Below are 16,359 nucleotides of genomic sequence, written 5' to 3'. Positions count from 1 at the left end.
TTCTCACCTCATGTATAATATTCTTTAATGCTGTGAAGTCTCTGAATTTTTTGTATAAATAAATGACAAAGTATGCATTAAATGAGAATAGAACATTACATTACAGGCATTTAGCAGACGCTCTTATCCAGAGCGACTTACACAACTTTTTTTTTTTTTTTTTTTTTTACATAGCATTTTACATTGTATCCATTTATACAGCTGGATATATACTGAAGCAATGCAGGTTAAGTACCTTGCTCAAGGGTACAACGGCAGTGTCCTTACCCGGGAATCGAACCTGCAACCTTTCGGTTACAAGCGCAGTTCCTTACCCACTGTGCCACACTCCGTCCTACAAAACATACACAACAACTCAACTTATGATTGTGTACGGCTGGACATAACCCAGGCCCGATAAGACTTAAATATGTTTAAAATTAAAATTTGATATACTTATCGAAGTAATGGGAAATTCTGGACCAAAATAACAGAACTTCTAGCTGAAAAAAAGTCTGGATATATAAAGAATAAGACTGTCTGTTTGGTATAGGTCTTGTGAAAAGAGACTGATTCATTCACCATCCTGTGTTTGTTGGCATTTCACTAATCAGTTCCTATAGAGATGCAGACATAGGAATTACCACTACACCACTACCCTGCCTACATAAGTGAGGTCATGAACGTGTAATAAGACTAAGGAATGTTTTTGATGTACTTCTTGATCCAGGGCAAGAACTTTGAGATCTGAGTATAAACGTTGGGCAGATTTGGGTAGGCGCAATTTTTTTTATAGTTGAAGGAAACGATTCCCACTGCTAGTCCACTGCACACCAGTGGACCCCCTGAGTCTCCCTGCAAGAAACAGATTTCAGGATTTAAGGAATTGTGGGAAAACACATTTCTGTTCTTTATATTTGCGAACAATGGTGACATTAACAAAATTACTCCTCAGCAGCTGCCCATAGAATAATTCTACAGTTGGCAGTCTTTTAAGTGATTGGCATTTTTCCTGTGTGTTGCAAGTTGGGTGATTTACGCAAATGTATGCCGAGAGGCGTGTCTATGCCCTAATCTTCCAAGTCTGGATCACTGGTAGAATGATGTACAAACCTGGCACGCCCCACTTTCAGTCTTGTACCCTCCAGCGCAGATTATATTCGCTGGCAGTTTTTCTTCGACGATGTTCCACTGTCCCCTGCAGATGCCAAGGTCAATGGTGGACACGCTAACAACGCGAAGGTCGGTGACGGAGCCTTGAGTCCCGGTTGAGCCCCAGCCAGCCACGATGCACTTTGTGTTCGGACCAATGGGTTTATCCTTGGTCGGAATTTTCACACCCTTTGCATTTTTGCCTGATTTAACTTTTTTTGATAGCTTGAGAGACACAGAAAAAGAGAAAAAGAAAGAAAGAGAAAGGTTGTTAGACAATTGCAGCTGTTTCAGTTGACTCAAAGCATAAATGTTTTTTTTTTTTGCCTGGATCAATGGATCCACTGTATTCACAATTTTGTCTAGGTCTGTCATTTTTGATCTGGATGTAAGCAAATATGCAGTTATTGAATACAGGATACTTTGGAATGAAGATGTACAGGGGCAAGTGAACTGGGTTGGTAGCAGTATAGCGTGAGGCACGGGGAACTGGGCTTGCAACGCTAAAGTTGCAGATTTACTTCCTTCCTGCATAAATTAAATAACCTGCTGTGCGGATGGATTGTACGTGAAAGGACGCCCGCTGTGTCAGTTGCCCTGGCTAATAGCGCCTAATAGATGCTACACTGTAAACAAACAAAAAAAACTAGACGATTATACCTTCAGCAGCATGATGTCATTGCCCAAAATCACTTCTTTGTATTTTTGGTGCTTTATTCTGCTCTTCACAGTGAATCTCTGAATATTCTTATTTCCCTCTGTGATGTTATGGGTGCCGAGAACCACACTCATGTTTTCTCTGTAAAACATGACAGAGGTACGCTAGCATTAGCATTAGACCATTTACGCACTGGATTAGTAAGTTTTTTTTTTTTTTTTTTTTAATAATACCATCCGACTCTGGAAAATCTACTGAGTCACGTTTTTGTCTACTGTTCTCATCTCTAGCGGTGGTTGCTTGCAATTTTAAATGCACTTTTGCAAGTCAGTTATGCTGAAAGCTTCTGCTTTGACTAAACTGTAAAACGCACATCGGAAGATGCCTGTAAAATGTGTTCGCATTGAGACCTAGTTTGCATGGGGTCACAACTCATTTCTGTAGCAGATGTAGGCTACATGTACTCTATGTACTCCCGTTGCCGGGATACCGGTCTATCACAGGCATTCAGTAAGCATAATGTACATGAAAAAGACATTTTGTTATGTTATTTTTGGGGTATCAAGCACTTTGCCCTTCTGACGGCAGCACAGACAACCAAGTACAAAAGCAAAGGCCCTATGCAAAGGCTCAAGACGGCAGAATGAAATGTTGTGCATCGTGAAGAAAGAAACACATTTTACCCATGGTCACAGTGTGCTGCTGTGAGCACAAACTCGGGAGATATCAGGAATCCTCCGCATCTATGCTTCCCATCTTTCTGCACAGACGCCATGTACTGCATGGAGCCCTTCTTTGCGATATGCCCATTGATAATCTCCACACCAAAGGAAGCTAAACGATCAGAGGAAACACAGATGCTCGGCTGCTGGTGTTTCTCCCACACAAGAGTTATGGGGCCACAAGCAGCCTGTAACAAGACATTTTTTTTAAAATGTGTGTGTCTGTGATGAAGTGCAGATTTCATACAAATCTTCTGAGAAGTAAAAGTCTGGTGTATATGAATGTAGTTGTATTCTTTTGGTTTTATTCTGGCAGATAAAAAAGTTTTTTTTTCATTTGTTCCTCATAATACAAGTGTCCTGGGTATTAAAAAAAACTTGTTACAGTGAAAATATTTTCAAAAATATTATTCTTTGTATTTTTATTGAATGTCCCTTGTAGTGTAGGTTTCTGGCAGGTCTTGGGAGGATATAGCTGGTTCCCTATATGGAAGACACCACCTCTATGATCTCACTGCAGACAGATACACATTCTGTAGTGCTGAGACGTACCTGCTTGTGCCAAGGCAATCAGGAGACCCACTACCAGGGGAGTCAGGAGAGGTGCAGACATGGCGTCAGGGAGGATCTCAAACGTTTTGGACTGAAGATCGCTGCTGTGCACGATCAGCAGCCCTTCGCCGCTGTGCTTTTATTGAGGCTGGTCAGGAAACTGTGGGCAGCTGTGAGGTTTTCATCAGTACAGCCGCTGACATTTTTAAAAAACTAAACCAGTCCCCAGTGTGGGAAAGTGGTTTCAAAGTTGTTGAGCGGTTGCAGACTGTGGTCAGATTTTCTGGCAGTTGAGACGTACACGAGCCCCCCCATTTTTAATTTCACACTGGGGCTATTTTTTAATGTTTCAGTGTGCTAAAAGGACTGGAAATCAAAGGGGAAAATTTAGACGAAACGCCTAACATCTCAGATAATTCTGTAGGAAACTTATATATATATATATACATCAGTGGTATCAGGCTAAGAACACGGAGGGCAAAATGGAGCTTTCGAACGCAGAAACCAGTGTGAGTCCGTGAGCTCGACAAGACATTTTTCACAGAAACCAGTTTCATGACTGTTTTTACTTCACTGCTGTTGTGACAACGCCTACGGGAAGTAAGCACTAGTGTGTTGTTAGCCTTTATTGATCACAATTCTATGAGGCCATAAGATGTAGTTACACAAGGCAATAGTAGGCTATTAACTCATAAAATCTATTCTTAATGCTATTTGTTTTATCAGACATTCCAGAGTCAAGTTTTATTATGGTCAGCCGCACTAAAAATGTTCGTCAAACCTCCTCAACAAGCGGCAAAAGTGCTTCAACTGTTGCTTCAAACTGATGCTTCACTGAGCAAGGACGTTCCATTAGCCATATACGTGTTGCCTTAATTCCTCCGTCCAAGTATCTCACCCTTGCATCTCTTTCTCTCATCCTACGTTTGGGTGGAGCTAAGCTAAGCTAACATTTCGATACACAAATAAAGTATACATGTGTGATATGAGGAAGTTAACACACCGCTGATTCTTTTACAAAGGGGAGAGAACCTGACAGTTCTGCTTGGGGCCCATGACATTAATGAGAAATGAAAGTCAATCAGGGCTGAAGTAAAATTCTACCACATCCACCCTGGGTACGATGAGCGCAGACTGAGTCATACGGCCATTTATGACACGCTGACAGACAGAACAGGCCTCATCTCGAGAGTTACTGCGGGTTTATGCTAGCCCCTATCCCTTAGTTACCGCTGAATCACTTCCTCCCAACTAGTCCTAGTTGTCACTGAGAGGTCTGCACGTCACAGGTAACATCACAGTGAGCTATAGAGAACAAATTGTCTATGGCTGGGGAGCAAGTAAATTGGATGAGTGTGTATGCTTCAGATTGCACAGTGCACTGGTGCAGGAGGTGGCTTCCATCTTATATTTTATATATTTTAGCCACCTCATTATGAGTCATTATAAATAAATTCTAACATTCATTTTGTGCTGTATGCTTGCTGGCCACTTACAATACCAGGGCTAAACTATTACACTGTTTTAGTGATAATCGGTACTGTCAGTAAGTGCTCAGTGAACCCCAGAGAAAAAATTTAGCTGGGGTATACCAAGCTGAAACCAGTACAAGATCTGTGACCCTCAAAGTATAGGTTAGGTCAGAGTAAAGTTTACTGTGTGAACTAGACTTAATGCGTTCATGGCTATGAATAACTGTTACATAATGAGTATTGTACCTTATCGGACCTGGGTTTTGTAGTTATTCCAATGACCTTCGATATACACTTATTGTACGTCGCTTTGGATACAAGGGTCTGCCAAATAAATGTCATGTACAGTAGATCTCATTAAAGAACTCATGAGCTTTTGGCTTGATCTGGCTTTAATGCGTGTGGCTCCATTTGATGTAGATCTCGGACTCGTGTGCCGGGCGAGGACTCTGATTGGCTCTGTTTCTGACTCATGTGCTGGGCGAGGACTCTGATTGGCTCTGTTTCTGACTCGTGCCGGGCGAGGACTCTGATTGGCTCTGCTTCTGACTCGTATGCCGGGCGAGGACTCTGATTGGCTCTGTTCCTGACTTGTGTGCCGGGCAAGGACTCTGATTGGCTCTGTTTCTGGATCAGCTCAAGACTGCAGTTCAGAAGAGCAAAGAAGTGCAGTGGATCCCCCTGCCAAAAAGAGACAATGACATCAAACCCAAAACGCTCTGCAGTGTGGCAGGATGGGGGGCCATCAAATCGAATGGGGCCACAAGCCCACGCCTTCAGGAAGTCAATGTGAGCGTCGTGGACCGAGCAGAGTGCCAAGAAAGGTGGGGGAATAAACCGATCACACCCAGGATGATGTGTGCAGGGGGAAGTGCTGACAAAAGAGGATTCTGCCAGGTATGTTTTGTCATTTTTCAATTTTTCATCAAATAAATATTCATGCATTAGATTTACCCTCTTTATCTGTATTGTTAGAAATAGTACATATACGTGCCTTAAAGAATAAAAATTCCATGTTTGTACTGTCATTATTGTGCTATACTGAATAAAGGTAGCAAAAATGTTTTAACTGATGAAAGTTAAGACTGGGGTGAATCAATAGGCTCTTAATTAGGTTGTTATGTTTAAGGTATTTCATCATTTGTTCCCTTAAATTTATTTATTTATTTTATTTCACCGGGCAAGTCATTAAGAACAAATTCTTATTTACAATGGTGGCCTGGCAAGCGACAAAAGCCACTTAAGGGAAGGGGAGGTGGGCTAGAAGATAAAAGCATGTTTAAAGCACAAAATACATCAATAATAACAAGCTAAACATAGGCACATGAAAGCACAGGCAAGCAAACAACGGTCAACAAACGAGATATGGGGGGGATGAAGAAAAAAAAAAACCATAAGAGGGTTATGGGGATATTACACGGCAGAAAAACAGTTGCAGGAATCAGTGAAAATGTCCGAGATGGAATATTTGAAGGCAGAAATGGTAATAAATTTATCCAGTTTTAGGTTTTTTTTTTGCAGAGTGTTCCAGTCGCAGGCAGCAGCGGATTGAAATGATGCAAGACCGAGGGAGGTGTTGGGCTTTTGGAATTTTTAATTGGATATGGAGTGAGGACCGGGTGTTGTGTGTGACAAACATTGGGTGCAGCAGATGACACAGGTAGGAAGGTGATAGACAGAGAAGGGTCTTGTAAATGAGAGTAAGCCAGTGAATGGTACGACGGGTGTGAAGGGATGGCCAGTTGACCAGAGAGTAAAGAGTGCAGTGGTGTGTTTGGAAGGGGGCGTTTGTGGCAAAACAGACAGCAGAATGGTAAAGAGTATCAAGCTTGCAAAGTGTACCTTTGCATGCAGACCTGTATATTATGTCACCGTAATCGAACATGGGAAGAATAGTCATTTGTATGAGGGTGAGTTTGGCAGAAGAGGTAAAAGTGAATCGATTTCTATAAAGGAACCCAAGTGTAGCCTTGAGCTTAGAGATGTGGTGGGAGAAGGATAGCGTGCTGTCTAGCCAGATGCCCAAGTACTTATAGACTGTGACCTGATCCAGGGTAGCTCCCTCACTGGTGGTGATGTTGAGGGCTGGAGGGGGTGTGGCACCCTTCCGGTAGAACCACATAACCTTAGTCTTGGAGGTGTTAAGAGACAGTTTAAGGTGGGTAAAAGCCTGTTGGACTTGGAGGAAGCTATCCTGGAGTGTGTTTAGTACAGTGTTGGGGGAAGGACCAGTAGCATAAGAATTATGTCATCAGCGTATAGGTGAATGAGTGAGTTACCAGCAGCTTGAGGGATGTTATTGATGTATATGGAGAACAGTGTGGGAGCAAGTATGGAGCATTGGGGGACACCCTTGGTAACTGGAAGAGGGTGAGAGAGGAGGTTTTCATAGCTTAGTCGACTGTCAGTGGGGTGGGAAGTGTCTTCTGGGACCGGTGGGAAAACAAGGGTGCAGTACGATTTATGGCCAAAAAGTCGTTCGCTTCAGTTTCTGGGGAGAGATTGTTCCCCCCTGGTAGTACCCAGGGACTGACTCAACTAGGTGTGCCTGACCTTGTCACATGTGTCGAATAACTGGTTATAATCAGCTAGGTTATACCGTTAGCCTGTGGTAGGAGTGGGCTACGTCTTCCCTGCAAGACACACACCAGGACGAAATGACTGTGATGTCGGAACTGTGATGGCTAAATATGTTACAGAATGAGTAATTGACCCTATTGTAGTACTATGTACTGTCAATGGCACTTACACAAAATAGAAGGGGGGTGGTGGTGGTTCTATGATAGAATAGAATGCCCAAAATGAAGATTGCTGAAATTCACACTGAAATCTTCCCATTCCAAGCTAGTCCATAATACGTAACACTTTGATCACATGATTTCGTGCAGTGGACCACAATGCAGAGCTGTTTGCTTTGACGACTTTTCTTCGCATCAAAACCCTCACCACATCAAGAGCGGTGTGTTCAATTTTCTCACCTCATGTATGATATTCTTTAATGCTGTGAATTCTCTGAACGTTTGCATAAATAAGTGACATGTAAGTACGGATTAAAAGAGAACAGAACATACACAACAACACAGTAAATCATATTTGCATGCATTTTAATGAAGCTAATGTAATGCCAGAACCACAGCATTTGCATGGGGGAAATGCAGAATTGACTAATAAACAAAACTCAGTGGATCACATCTAAACATGCAGTATCGATATTTGAAATGGAATTAGCTTAATTTTAGCTGTAAAGATAAGCGCGTGCTGAATCATATTATAAGATACCTGGGATTCCATCTGCCTGTGTCCCTGAGCATTTTCACCATCCAGCTACCAGGGAGGTAATTGTCCACACAAGAGTGAGGCCATTAACGTTTCAAGAAAGACAAAGAAGTGTTGTTGATGTACTTCTTAACCCAGGGCACGAACTTTGAGATCTGAGTATAAACGTTGGGCCGATTTGGGTAGGTGCAATTTTTATTATAGTTGAAGGAAACGATTCCCACTGCTAGTCCACTGCACACCAGTGGACCCCCTGAGTCTCCCTGCAAGAAACAGATTTCAGGATTTAAGGAATTGTGGGAAAACACTTCAAGATTACGACTCATTATTCCAGCAAACCTCACTTCATGTCTGTTCTTTATATTTGCAAACAATGGTAGCAGATTACTCCGTAAAGTAGACTGAGTAAGCAGATTACTTCTTAAGGCTGAGGTGGATCAATATGCTCTTAATTGGAGAAAGTGTTGCATATGGGCACAAAAATTAGCCATATTGTAGAATTCATGCATCAATAATCAGAAGCCAAACCTGCACTGTTTTAATAAATTTAAAGGAAACAATTGATGAAATACCTTAAACACAACAATCTAATTAGGAGCCTATTGATTCACCCCAAGGGCAGTACAAACATGGTATTTTTATTCTTTAAGGCACGCATAGGTATTTCTAACAATACAGATAAAGAGGGTAAATCTAATGCATGAATATTTATTTGATGAAAAATTGAAAAATGACAAAACATACCTGGCAGAATCCTCTTTTGTCGGCACTTCCCCCTGCACACATCATCCTGGGTGTGATCGGTTTATTCCCCCACCTTTCTTGGCACTCTGCTCGGTCCACGACGCTCACATTGACTTCCTGAAGGCGTGGGCTTGTGGCCCCATTCGATTTGATGGCCCCCCATCCTGCCACACTGCAGAGCTTATTGGGCTGTATGTCTTCGTCTTTCTCAGGCAGGGAGATCCACTTCACTTCTTTTGTCTTCTGAACTACAGTCTTGAGCTGCTCCAGGAACAGAGCCAATCAGAGTCCTTGCCCGGCACACAAGTCAGAGCTCTACATCAAATGGAGCCACACGCATTAAAGCCAGATCAAGCCAAAAGCTCACGAGTTTGCGTCTAAAGACTCGGATTGTTGGCCCACTTTTTTTAGCTGATATAAGCAGCCATTGACAAATTGGTGTGGCAACTATGTGTGAGTGTACCTGGGGGAAGGGATTCATAAGTAACTTAATGAACCCGGGCCAACATCATAACTCTCAAGAACAGGCCTGTTCTGCCTACTCCAGTGGAGTCAGCGTGTCATAATTGGCCGTATGGCCCAGTCTGCAATCATGGTGGGCGTATTTGCAGTTTGAGTCACTCGTATTTTCCATACCTTCAGCAGCATGATGTCGTTCTCCAGTGTGTAAGCATTGTACCCAGGGTAGATGCGGTACCCTGCTACTTCAGCCCTGATTGACTTTCGTTTCTCAGAAATGTCATGGGCCCCAAGCAGAACTGTCATTCCGTCTCTGTTTTGTCAAAGAAGCAGCATGGTGTTAACTTAACCTTGTTCTCTCCCTCCAGTGGAGCTGCTCAGTGGCCAACAATAGAGGATTGTGGTTGTACTGGGCAGCTCCCAGGTGTGAAAGTGTATGAGTGTGAAGCAGGGCGTTCCTGCAAAAGAGCATCCGTGCTCAGTGAACCTCCCATGGGTAAATGAAGGTTAAATAAAAAAATAAAAAATTATCACACATGTATCCTTTATCAAATGCATCAAAATGTTTCAGTACCACACTAATTTGTTCTGCAAATCTGTACACAGACCAATACCTGTATCTGTGCTGCAAAAGTCTTTTCACAGCTTTTTATTGTGTGAAGTCTTTTTTTCACATATTTAAATTTGTACAATTTTGTGGTTGTATAAAAGGTTGTATAACAATAATACAATAATAATTTAAATAAGATAAACATATTTTCAACATACAGCATACAAAAATTCCAAGTTAGGCACACATACAAAGCACTGTCTATATGTCATTATTTAAAACTTGCTAAATCTAGGCCTGCCATTCAAAGTATTCATATCAAAATATGGCCAAGTTATTTGAAATAATTTAGGAAACATCGGGTGGCATTTCTTTGGAATACAACTTGTTTAATTCATCTGAGCTAAGCCGATATTGTTTTTTGTAACTTGGCCTAATTTTTATATGTTGCAGGGTAGCTAGAGTAGCCAAGTCATTATCTCGCAGAAGTGTCTATACGAGCGGTACCATAACTTACCGGACCAAATCGCAACACAAATTTCAGTGCTTACAGTAAGTTCGAAACCGTCCATAGTAATGTTATACACTTGGTCTGTCATCTCGGTAGCAAGGCAGCTAATATTAAACTTAGTCAAAATGCAAAAGGCAGACCTGTCTAAAGCGTGGGTGTATATTATTTGGATTTCAGAAATTAGTTAAAGTTTTTAATGCAATTTTTAGTTAGTAACCAAGCCACTGTAATGAGTTTGTGATTTGCCTGAGTCCAAGGGAGGGATTTTAACCCGAGCCTGTTACTCGTCTAAAGGTCCCACAGGCAAACACGCTACGCAGTGAGCTACTAGTGAAGAAAACACCAAGGCTGCAAAGCTTTTTAAAAAAGGTTTGCACATTTATCTGACGTTTTTATTGGCTGATGTACCTAAACGTCCAATGGGGAGACGTATTCTTTCTAGGCTTTGTTGTGTGGTCATGGGAAGTTGTTTGTGAATCCTGTCTGTTGACATGAGGTCAGAAGGCACAGAAATTAATGTTTTCAAGGGCGCAGTGTCATTGTGGTCATTGTGGTTATTTCTGTTGGGAGCCCTGAAAAGTGCCAAACTCTCGGTGCTGTACAGGTATAGGGCATGCAGCCCTGCCAAGGCATAACTTGGCGGGACGGCATACCTGCCATATCAATCCAGCTCAGTTGGGAGATCTTACTTTGTCCAGCAATGCCCTGCCGTCATTACAAAGGACCTGGACACCAGGAAACCTCCACAGATGTGCTTGTTCCCTTGCTGCACAGAGACCATGTAAGGTCTGGAGTGTGGCTGAGCCTCCCTGCCATTCACAATGCCTGAGTCCTGTTGGGCTGGGACACAAGGAGATTTTAGCCAGAGAAAGTGTGTTTACACTTCCCCACACTTGCTATTGCCGCTCGTCGATATACATTTAAAAGTTACACAAAGGAAGAAAATGAAAGAAGAACAACTTGGTATGACAAGGTATAATCCTGAAAAATAAAACTCACACACACACACATGGTCTGGATATTAGGACCACAAGTTCTCAAGTGAAACAAAGAAATGTGAATTAGGTACACATACATATTTTGCGCATAAGCAGGCATTGTGATATCGAACACAAAAGAGTCATCACTGTCTAAAAGATACTGAACAAGTGAGTCGGGGGGATCTGCTGGAGCTCCTTCACATCCCAGAACACAGGTTGGGACCTGCTGGGTGAGCAGGCCCAAGCAGGGAGGGAGGGAGGGAGAGAGAGAGAGAGTGAGAGAGAGAGAGGGAGAGAAAGAGAGAGAGACAGAGAGAGAGGGGGCATCTGTATGATCTAGTGGCATACGGATACACATTCTGTAGTGCTGGGACTTACCTGCTTGGCCCAAGGCAATCAGGAGACCCACTACTAGGGGAGTCAGGAGAGGTGCAGACATGGCGTCAGGGAGGATCTCAAACGTTTTGGACTGAAGATCGCTGCTGCGCGCAATTATCAGCCGTTCACTGCTGTGCTTTTATTGAATAGACAGGAAGCTGTCGACAGCATGTGACGGTTTTTATCAGTATGACAAACCACTCCTTTATCATATTGCTGAATCTCCAGCATGGGAAAGTGATTTCAGAGTGGTTAAGCAGTCCATCAGCTTTTCTATGAATTCAGAGACACATGAGACACCCATTTTAATTTCATAAACCAGCTTACTTTATTTATACTCAGTGGCACCTTTATTAAGTGTTCAGTACCTGTTCATTAACACAAATAACCTGCTCCTCCAAACAAATCATTTGGCTGCAACACAATGTGTAAAGCATGCGGACATGGTGAAGAGGTGTAGTTTTTGTTTGGCCAAACATTAAGCTTGGGCTGATTGTTGCATGATCTGTGTAACTTTGAACGTGGTGTGATTGCTGGTGCCAGACGTGGTGGTTCCAGCATCTGAAGAAACAGTTGCCACCCTGGGATTCTCACAAAATACAGTCTCCAAAAACCAACCCCCACGACCCTGCCCAGGATGCTTAGCGGGTATCGATAATGGATGGATGGATGGTATTCCTCCTGTTTAGTAGGGTTCGATAGGCTAGTGGACGCGGGTGCGTGCAGTGTAGTACCTGAAGCAGATCCATTCAGTGCAAAACCAAAAAAATGCACTTACATATTCATTGAAATGTTCAATCTAAATGTGTGAGATGTTCTGCCTGAAATGTATTTATGGTGTGGGTTATTATGAGCTCCTTGTCTCACCCACACATTCAATTTTATAATCTTGCTTTATTATTTACATTCACTGCTTGTTTTAGCTGTTTATTCTGTGTGAATTAATTAAAATAAAACAAGCAAAGAGCTTGATAAGGTGTCAGTGCAAGGGAACAGGGCAAGCTAATCGCTGTATTTCTCTTGGTGTGAACCTGGTGTTCTGTGTTTTCTGGTTTTGTCTGTTTCAGCTGCACGGATGGAGATGGTGGCCTCTGCTACAGCCTGTTGCATGTGCTTAGCAATGCCTGGTGGTCTTTGCAGACTCTCTTTGTTTAGCTGTCTCATCCGCAGCAGAACCTGCCCCCTCTCACCCCTGCAGCAATGAGTGCTAATCGCTCTTTCCGTCTGAAGACCCTTGTCTTTCATCAGTTGTGGTCGTGACTTTAGTGCATCGTGCACTTTACACAAAACCAGCAGCTTGCTGCATGTTTTCCAGCAAAGGCCGATTAGTAATGATGTGGTCAGATGCAAAAGGCGGGGTGGGGGAGGGAGGGGGGCTGGAGGGGGGGTTTTGTTCGAAATGAAACAACTGCTTTACATGATTAGTTTCTGCTCTTTGAACCATGAAAAATAATATATAGATATCATTGCCCCCTCCCCATCTCCCCCAAACAAACATACACAACCAAATCAAATGCAGTATCATGTATAATTTATTCATCACTATGTGCATAATTTGCATGATTTCAACAACGGGTTAGCATTTTGTCAGCTGTTCACTTTATGCTGCTTATGATACACTTGACCCAGGGCAGGTACTTGGATATTTGAGTGTAAACATTCGGTGTTTTAGGTGTGTTGCAGTTTCCAGCTTCATTGAAGGACACGATGCCCACCGCTGTGTCCTTACACACCAGAGGACCTCCTGAATCCCCCTGTCATTAGAAAAAATAAAGTATTGCTGAAGCAAATATCAAATTATCATTTAATTGATTTTTGTATTCAATGAAAAAAAATTTCACAGACCTGACAGAAGCCTCTGTTGCCAGCACTTCCCCCAGCACACACCATCCTGTTTGTGATTGGACTTTTCCATATTTTTTGGCACTCTGCTCGGTCCACGACACTCACATTGACTTCCTGAAGGCGTGGGCTTATGGCCCCGTTCGATTTGATGGCCCCCCATCCTGCCACACTGCAGAGCGTTTTGGGCTTGATGTCTTTATCTCTCTTTGGCAGGGGGATCCACTGCACTTCTTTGCTCTTCTGAACTGCAGTCTTGAGCTGATCCAGAAACAGAGCCAATCAGAGTCCTCGCCCGGCACGCGAGTCAGAAACAGAGCCAATCATAGTCCTCGCCCGGCACACGAGTCAGAAGCAGAGCCAATCAGAGTCCTCGCCCGGCACATGAGTCAGAAACAGAGCCAATCAGAGTCCTCGCCCGGCACACGAGTCAGTTACAGAGCCAATCAGAGTCCTCGCCCGGCACACGAGTCCGAGATCTACATCAAATGGAGCCACACGCATTAAAGCCAGATCAAGCCAAAAGCTCATGACTTCTTTAATGAGATCTATTTTACATGACATTTATTTGGCAGACGCTTGTATCCAAAGCGACGTACAATAAGTGCATATCGAAGGTCATTGGAATAACTACAAAACCCAGGTCCGATAAAGTACAATACTCATTATGTAACAGTTATTCATAGCCATGAACGCATTAAGTCTAGTTCACACAGTAAACATTACTCTGACCTAACCTATACTTTGAGGGTCACAGATCTTGTACTGGTTTCAGCTTGGTATACCCCAGCTAAATTTTTTCTCTGGGGTTCACTGCGCACTTACTGACAGTACCGATTATCACAGCACAAAATGAACGTTAGAATTTATTTATAATGACTCATAATGAGGTGACTAAAAAATATAAGATGGAAGCCACCTCCTGCACCAGTGCACTGTGCAATCTGAAGCATGCACACTCATCCAATTTACTTGCTCCCCAGCCATAGACAATTTTTTCTCTATAGTTCACTGTGATGTTACCTGTGACGTGCAGACCTCTCAGTGACAACTAGGACTAGTTGGGAGGAAGTGATTCAGCAGTAACTGAGGGATAGGGGCTAACATAAACCCGCAGTAACTCTCGAGATGAGGCCTGTTCTGTCTGTCAGTGTGTCATAAATGGCCATATGACTCAGTCTGCACTCATGGTGGGCTTTTTTGCTGACTCAGTCGCTCATGTTCTCCATACCTGCAACAGCATGATGTCATTCTCCAGTGTTGCAGCATCGTACCCAGGGTGGATGTGGTAGAATTTTACTTCAGCCCAGATTGACTTTCGTTTCTTAGAAATGTCATGGGCCCCAAGCAGAACTGTCAGGTTCTCTCCCCTTTGTAAAAGAATCAGCGGTGTGTTAACTTCCTCATATCACACATGTATACTTTATTTGTGTATTGAAATGTTTCAATGCCACACAAAAACATACCTGAGTCGGTGCCAGACTCTACCTTTCAGAGCTCAATAGGATGAGCATAATTTTATTTTTATTTTTTGAGACTTGTTCACATTTTTGTAAATACTAATAATACTAGTTCAACAGGAGATCTTACCACTTCAGGCAATGTGCTGCCGTCATTACGAAGGAGTTGGACACCAGGAAACCTCCACAAGCGTGCTTGTTCCCTTGCACAAAGACCATGTAAGGTCTGGAGTGTGGCTGAGCCTCCCTGCCATTCACAATGCCTGAGTCCTGGTGGGCTAGGACAGGAAGAGATTTTAACCAATGAGCATTTTTATACTTCCCCACATTCATTACATTTACATTCACGTACATTCTCTATCACCCCTCGTCAATACATTTAAAAGTTACACAAAGGACAAAAATTTAAGACTTTCAAAATGACGAGGTATGAACACTGCAAATAAAACACTTTAGGGACCACAAAGCATCAAGTGAAAATAAGAAATGTAAATTAGGTGCATATACATATTTTATACATAAGCATGCATCGTGATATTGAACTCAATCAAGTCATCACCTGGGGCAGAAGAGAGAGAGAGAGAGAGAGAGAGGCCATCTCTATGATTTAGTGGCAGACAGATACACATTCTGTAGTGCTGACACTTACCTGCTCGGGCCAAGGCAATCAGGAGACCCACTACCAGGGGAGTCAGGAGAGGTGCAGACATGGCGTCAGGGAGGATCTCAAACGTTTTGGACTGAAGATCGCTGCTGTGCACAATGATCAGCCCTTCGCCGCTGTGTTTTTATTGAGGCTGGTCAGGAAACTGTGGACAGCTGTGAGGTTTTCATCAGTACAGCCGCTGACATTTTTTAAAAACGAAACAAATCCTTTGTCATATTGCAGAGTCCCCAGTGTGGGTAAGTGGTTTCAAAGTTGTTGAGTGGTCGCAGACTGTGGTCAGATTTCCCGGCAGTTGAGACCACAAGCCCCCCATTTTTAATTTCACACTGGGGTTATTTTTGAAGATTTAAAAGAAAAAAATTATTTCTGGCGAATCCTGGGGGCTGACCAAGAACAGTCATTGTCCGTAACTGAGTGAGTGAACGGCTGACTTACTACCTGCTGTTGAAACACGCGTGTGTGGCTAGCACACAGCCGCCCAGTAGGTGGCAGAATGCACGTATGCTTCTTTCCGAGCCGTCATTAAACGCAAAGCAGCCTGTATTGTGTGCAAGAGGACTGGAAGATGAGGAAGAGACGGAAGGAGTGAACTGGAACGAGCCCGTCGACTCTCAGTGGGGTGGGAAGTGTCTTCTGGGACCGGTGGGAAAACAAGGGTGCAGTACGATTTATGGCCAAAAAGTCGTTCGCCTCAGTTTCTGGGGAGAGATTGTTCCCCCCTGGTAGTACCCAGGGACTGACTCAACTAGGTGTGCCTGACCTTGTCACATGTGTCAAATAACTGGTTATAATCAGCTGGGTTATACCGTTAGCCTGTGGTAGGAGTGGCCTACGTCTTCCCTGCCAGACACACACCAGGACGAAATGACTGTGATGTCGGAACTGTGATGACTAAATATGAGAATGTTACAGAATGAATAATTGACCCTATTGTAGTACTATGTACTGTCAATGGCA

General features: G+C 43.1%; 1 protein-coding gene across 1 annotated transcript; it reads right to left on the bottom strand.

Annotated features, from left to right (window-relative positions):
• Nucleotides 1-675: 675 nt before the first annotated feature.
• Nucleotides 676-15,648, bottom strand: LOC118225193 (transmembrane protease serine 9-like). Its single transcript, XM_035413282.1, has 12 exons — nucleotides 15,385-15,648; nucleotides 10,765-10,915; nucleotides 9,192-9,327; nucleotides 8,556-8,816; nucleotides 7,903-8,074; nucleotides 6,580-6,620; nucleotides 4,965-5,216; nucleotides 3,064-3,199; nucleotides 2,473-2,623; nucleotides 1,792-1,930; nucleotides 1,093-1,356; nucleotides 676-834 (listed from the first exon to the last, which is right to left on the bottom strand). Exons 1-12 carry the CDS (start codon nucleotides 15,443-15,445, stop codon nucleotides 676-678), a joined length of 1,923 nt encoding a protein of 640 aa, XP_035269173.1. The 5' UTR covers nucleotides 15,446-15,648.
• Nucleotides 15,649-16,359: the final 711 nt, after the last annotated feature.

The sequence above is a fragment of the Anguilla anguilla genome, chromosome 4 (assembly GCF_013347855.1).
Source record: "Anguilla anguilla isolate fAngAng1 chromosome 4, fAngAng1.pri, whole genome shotgun sequence".
NCBI classification, from domain to species: Eukaryota; Metazoa; Chordata; class Actinopteri; order Anguilliformes; family Anguillidae; genus Anguilla; species Anguilla anguilla.
The sequence above is the reverse complement of the archived record's forward strand: the minus strand, read 5'-3'. Positions and strand labels throughout refer to the sequence as shown.

Excerpts from the sequence above, each read along its gene's own strand:
- LOC118225193 (XM_035413282.1), bottom strand. The coding sequence starts at position 15,445 with ATGTCTGCACCTCTCCTGACTCCCCTGGTAGTGGGTCTCCTGATTGCC. Across the intron at positions 8,817-9,191 it reads ACGACATCATGCTGCTGAAG|CTCAAGACTGTAGTTCAGAA; the intron begins GTATGGAAAATA and ends TTCCTGGAGCAG. Across the intron at positions 5,217-6,579 it reads AGGGAGCTACCCTGGATCAG|GGGGATCCACTGCACTTCTT; the intron begins GTCACAGTCTAT and ends TCTTTTTGGCAG.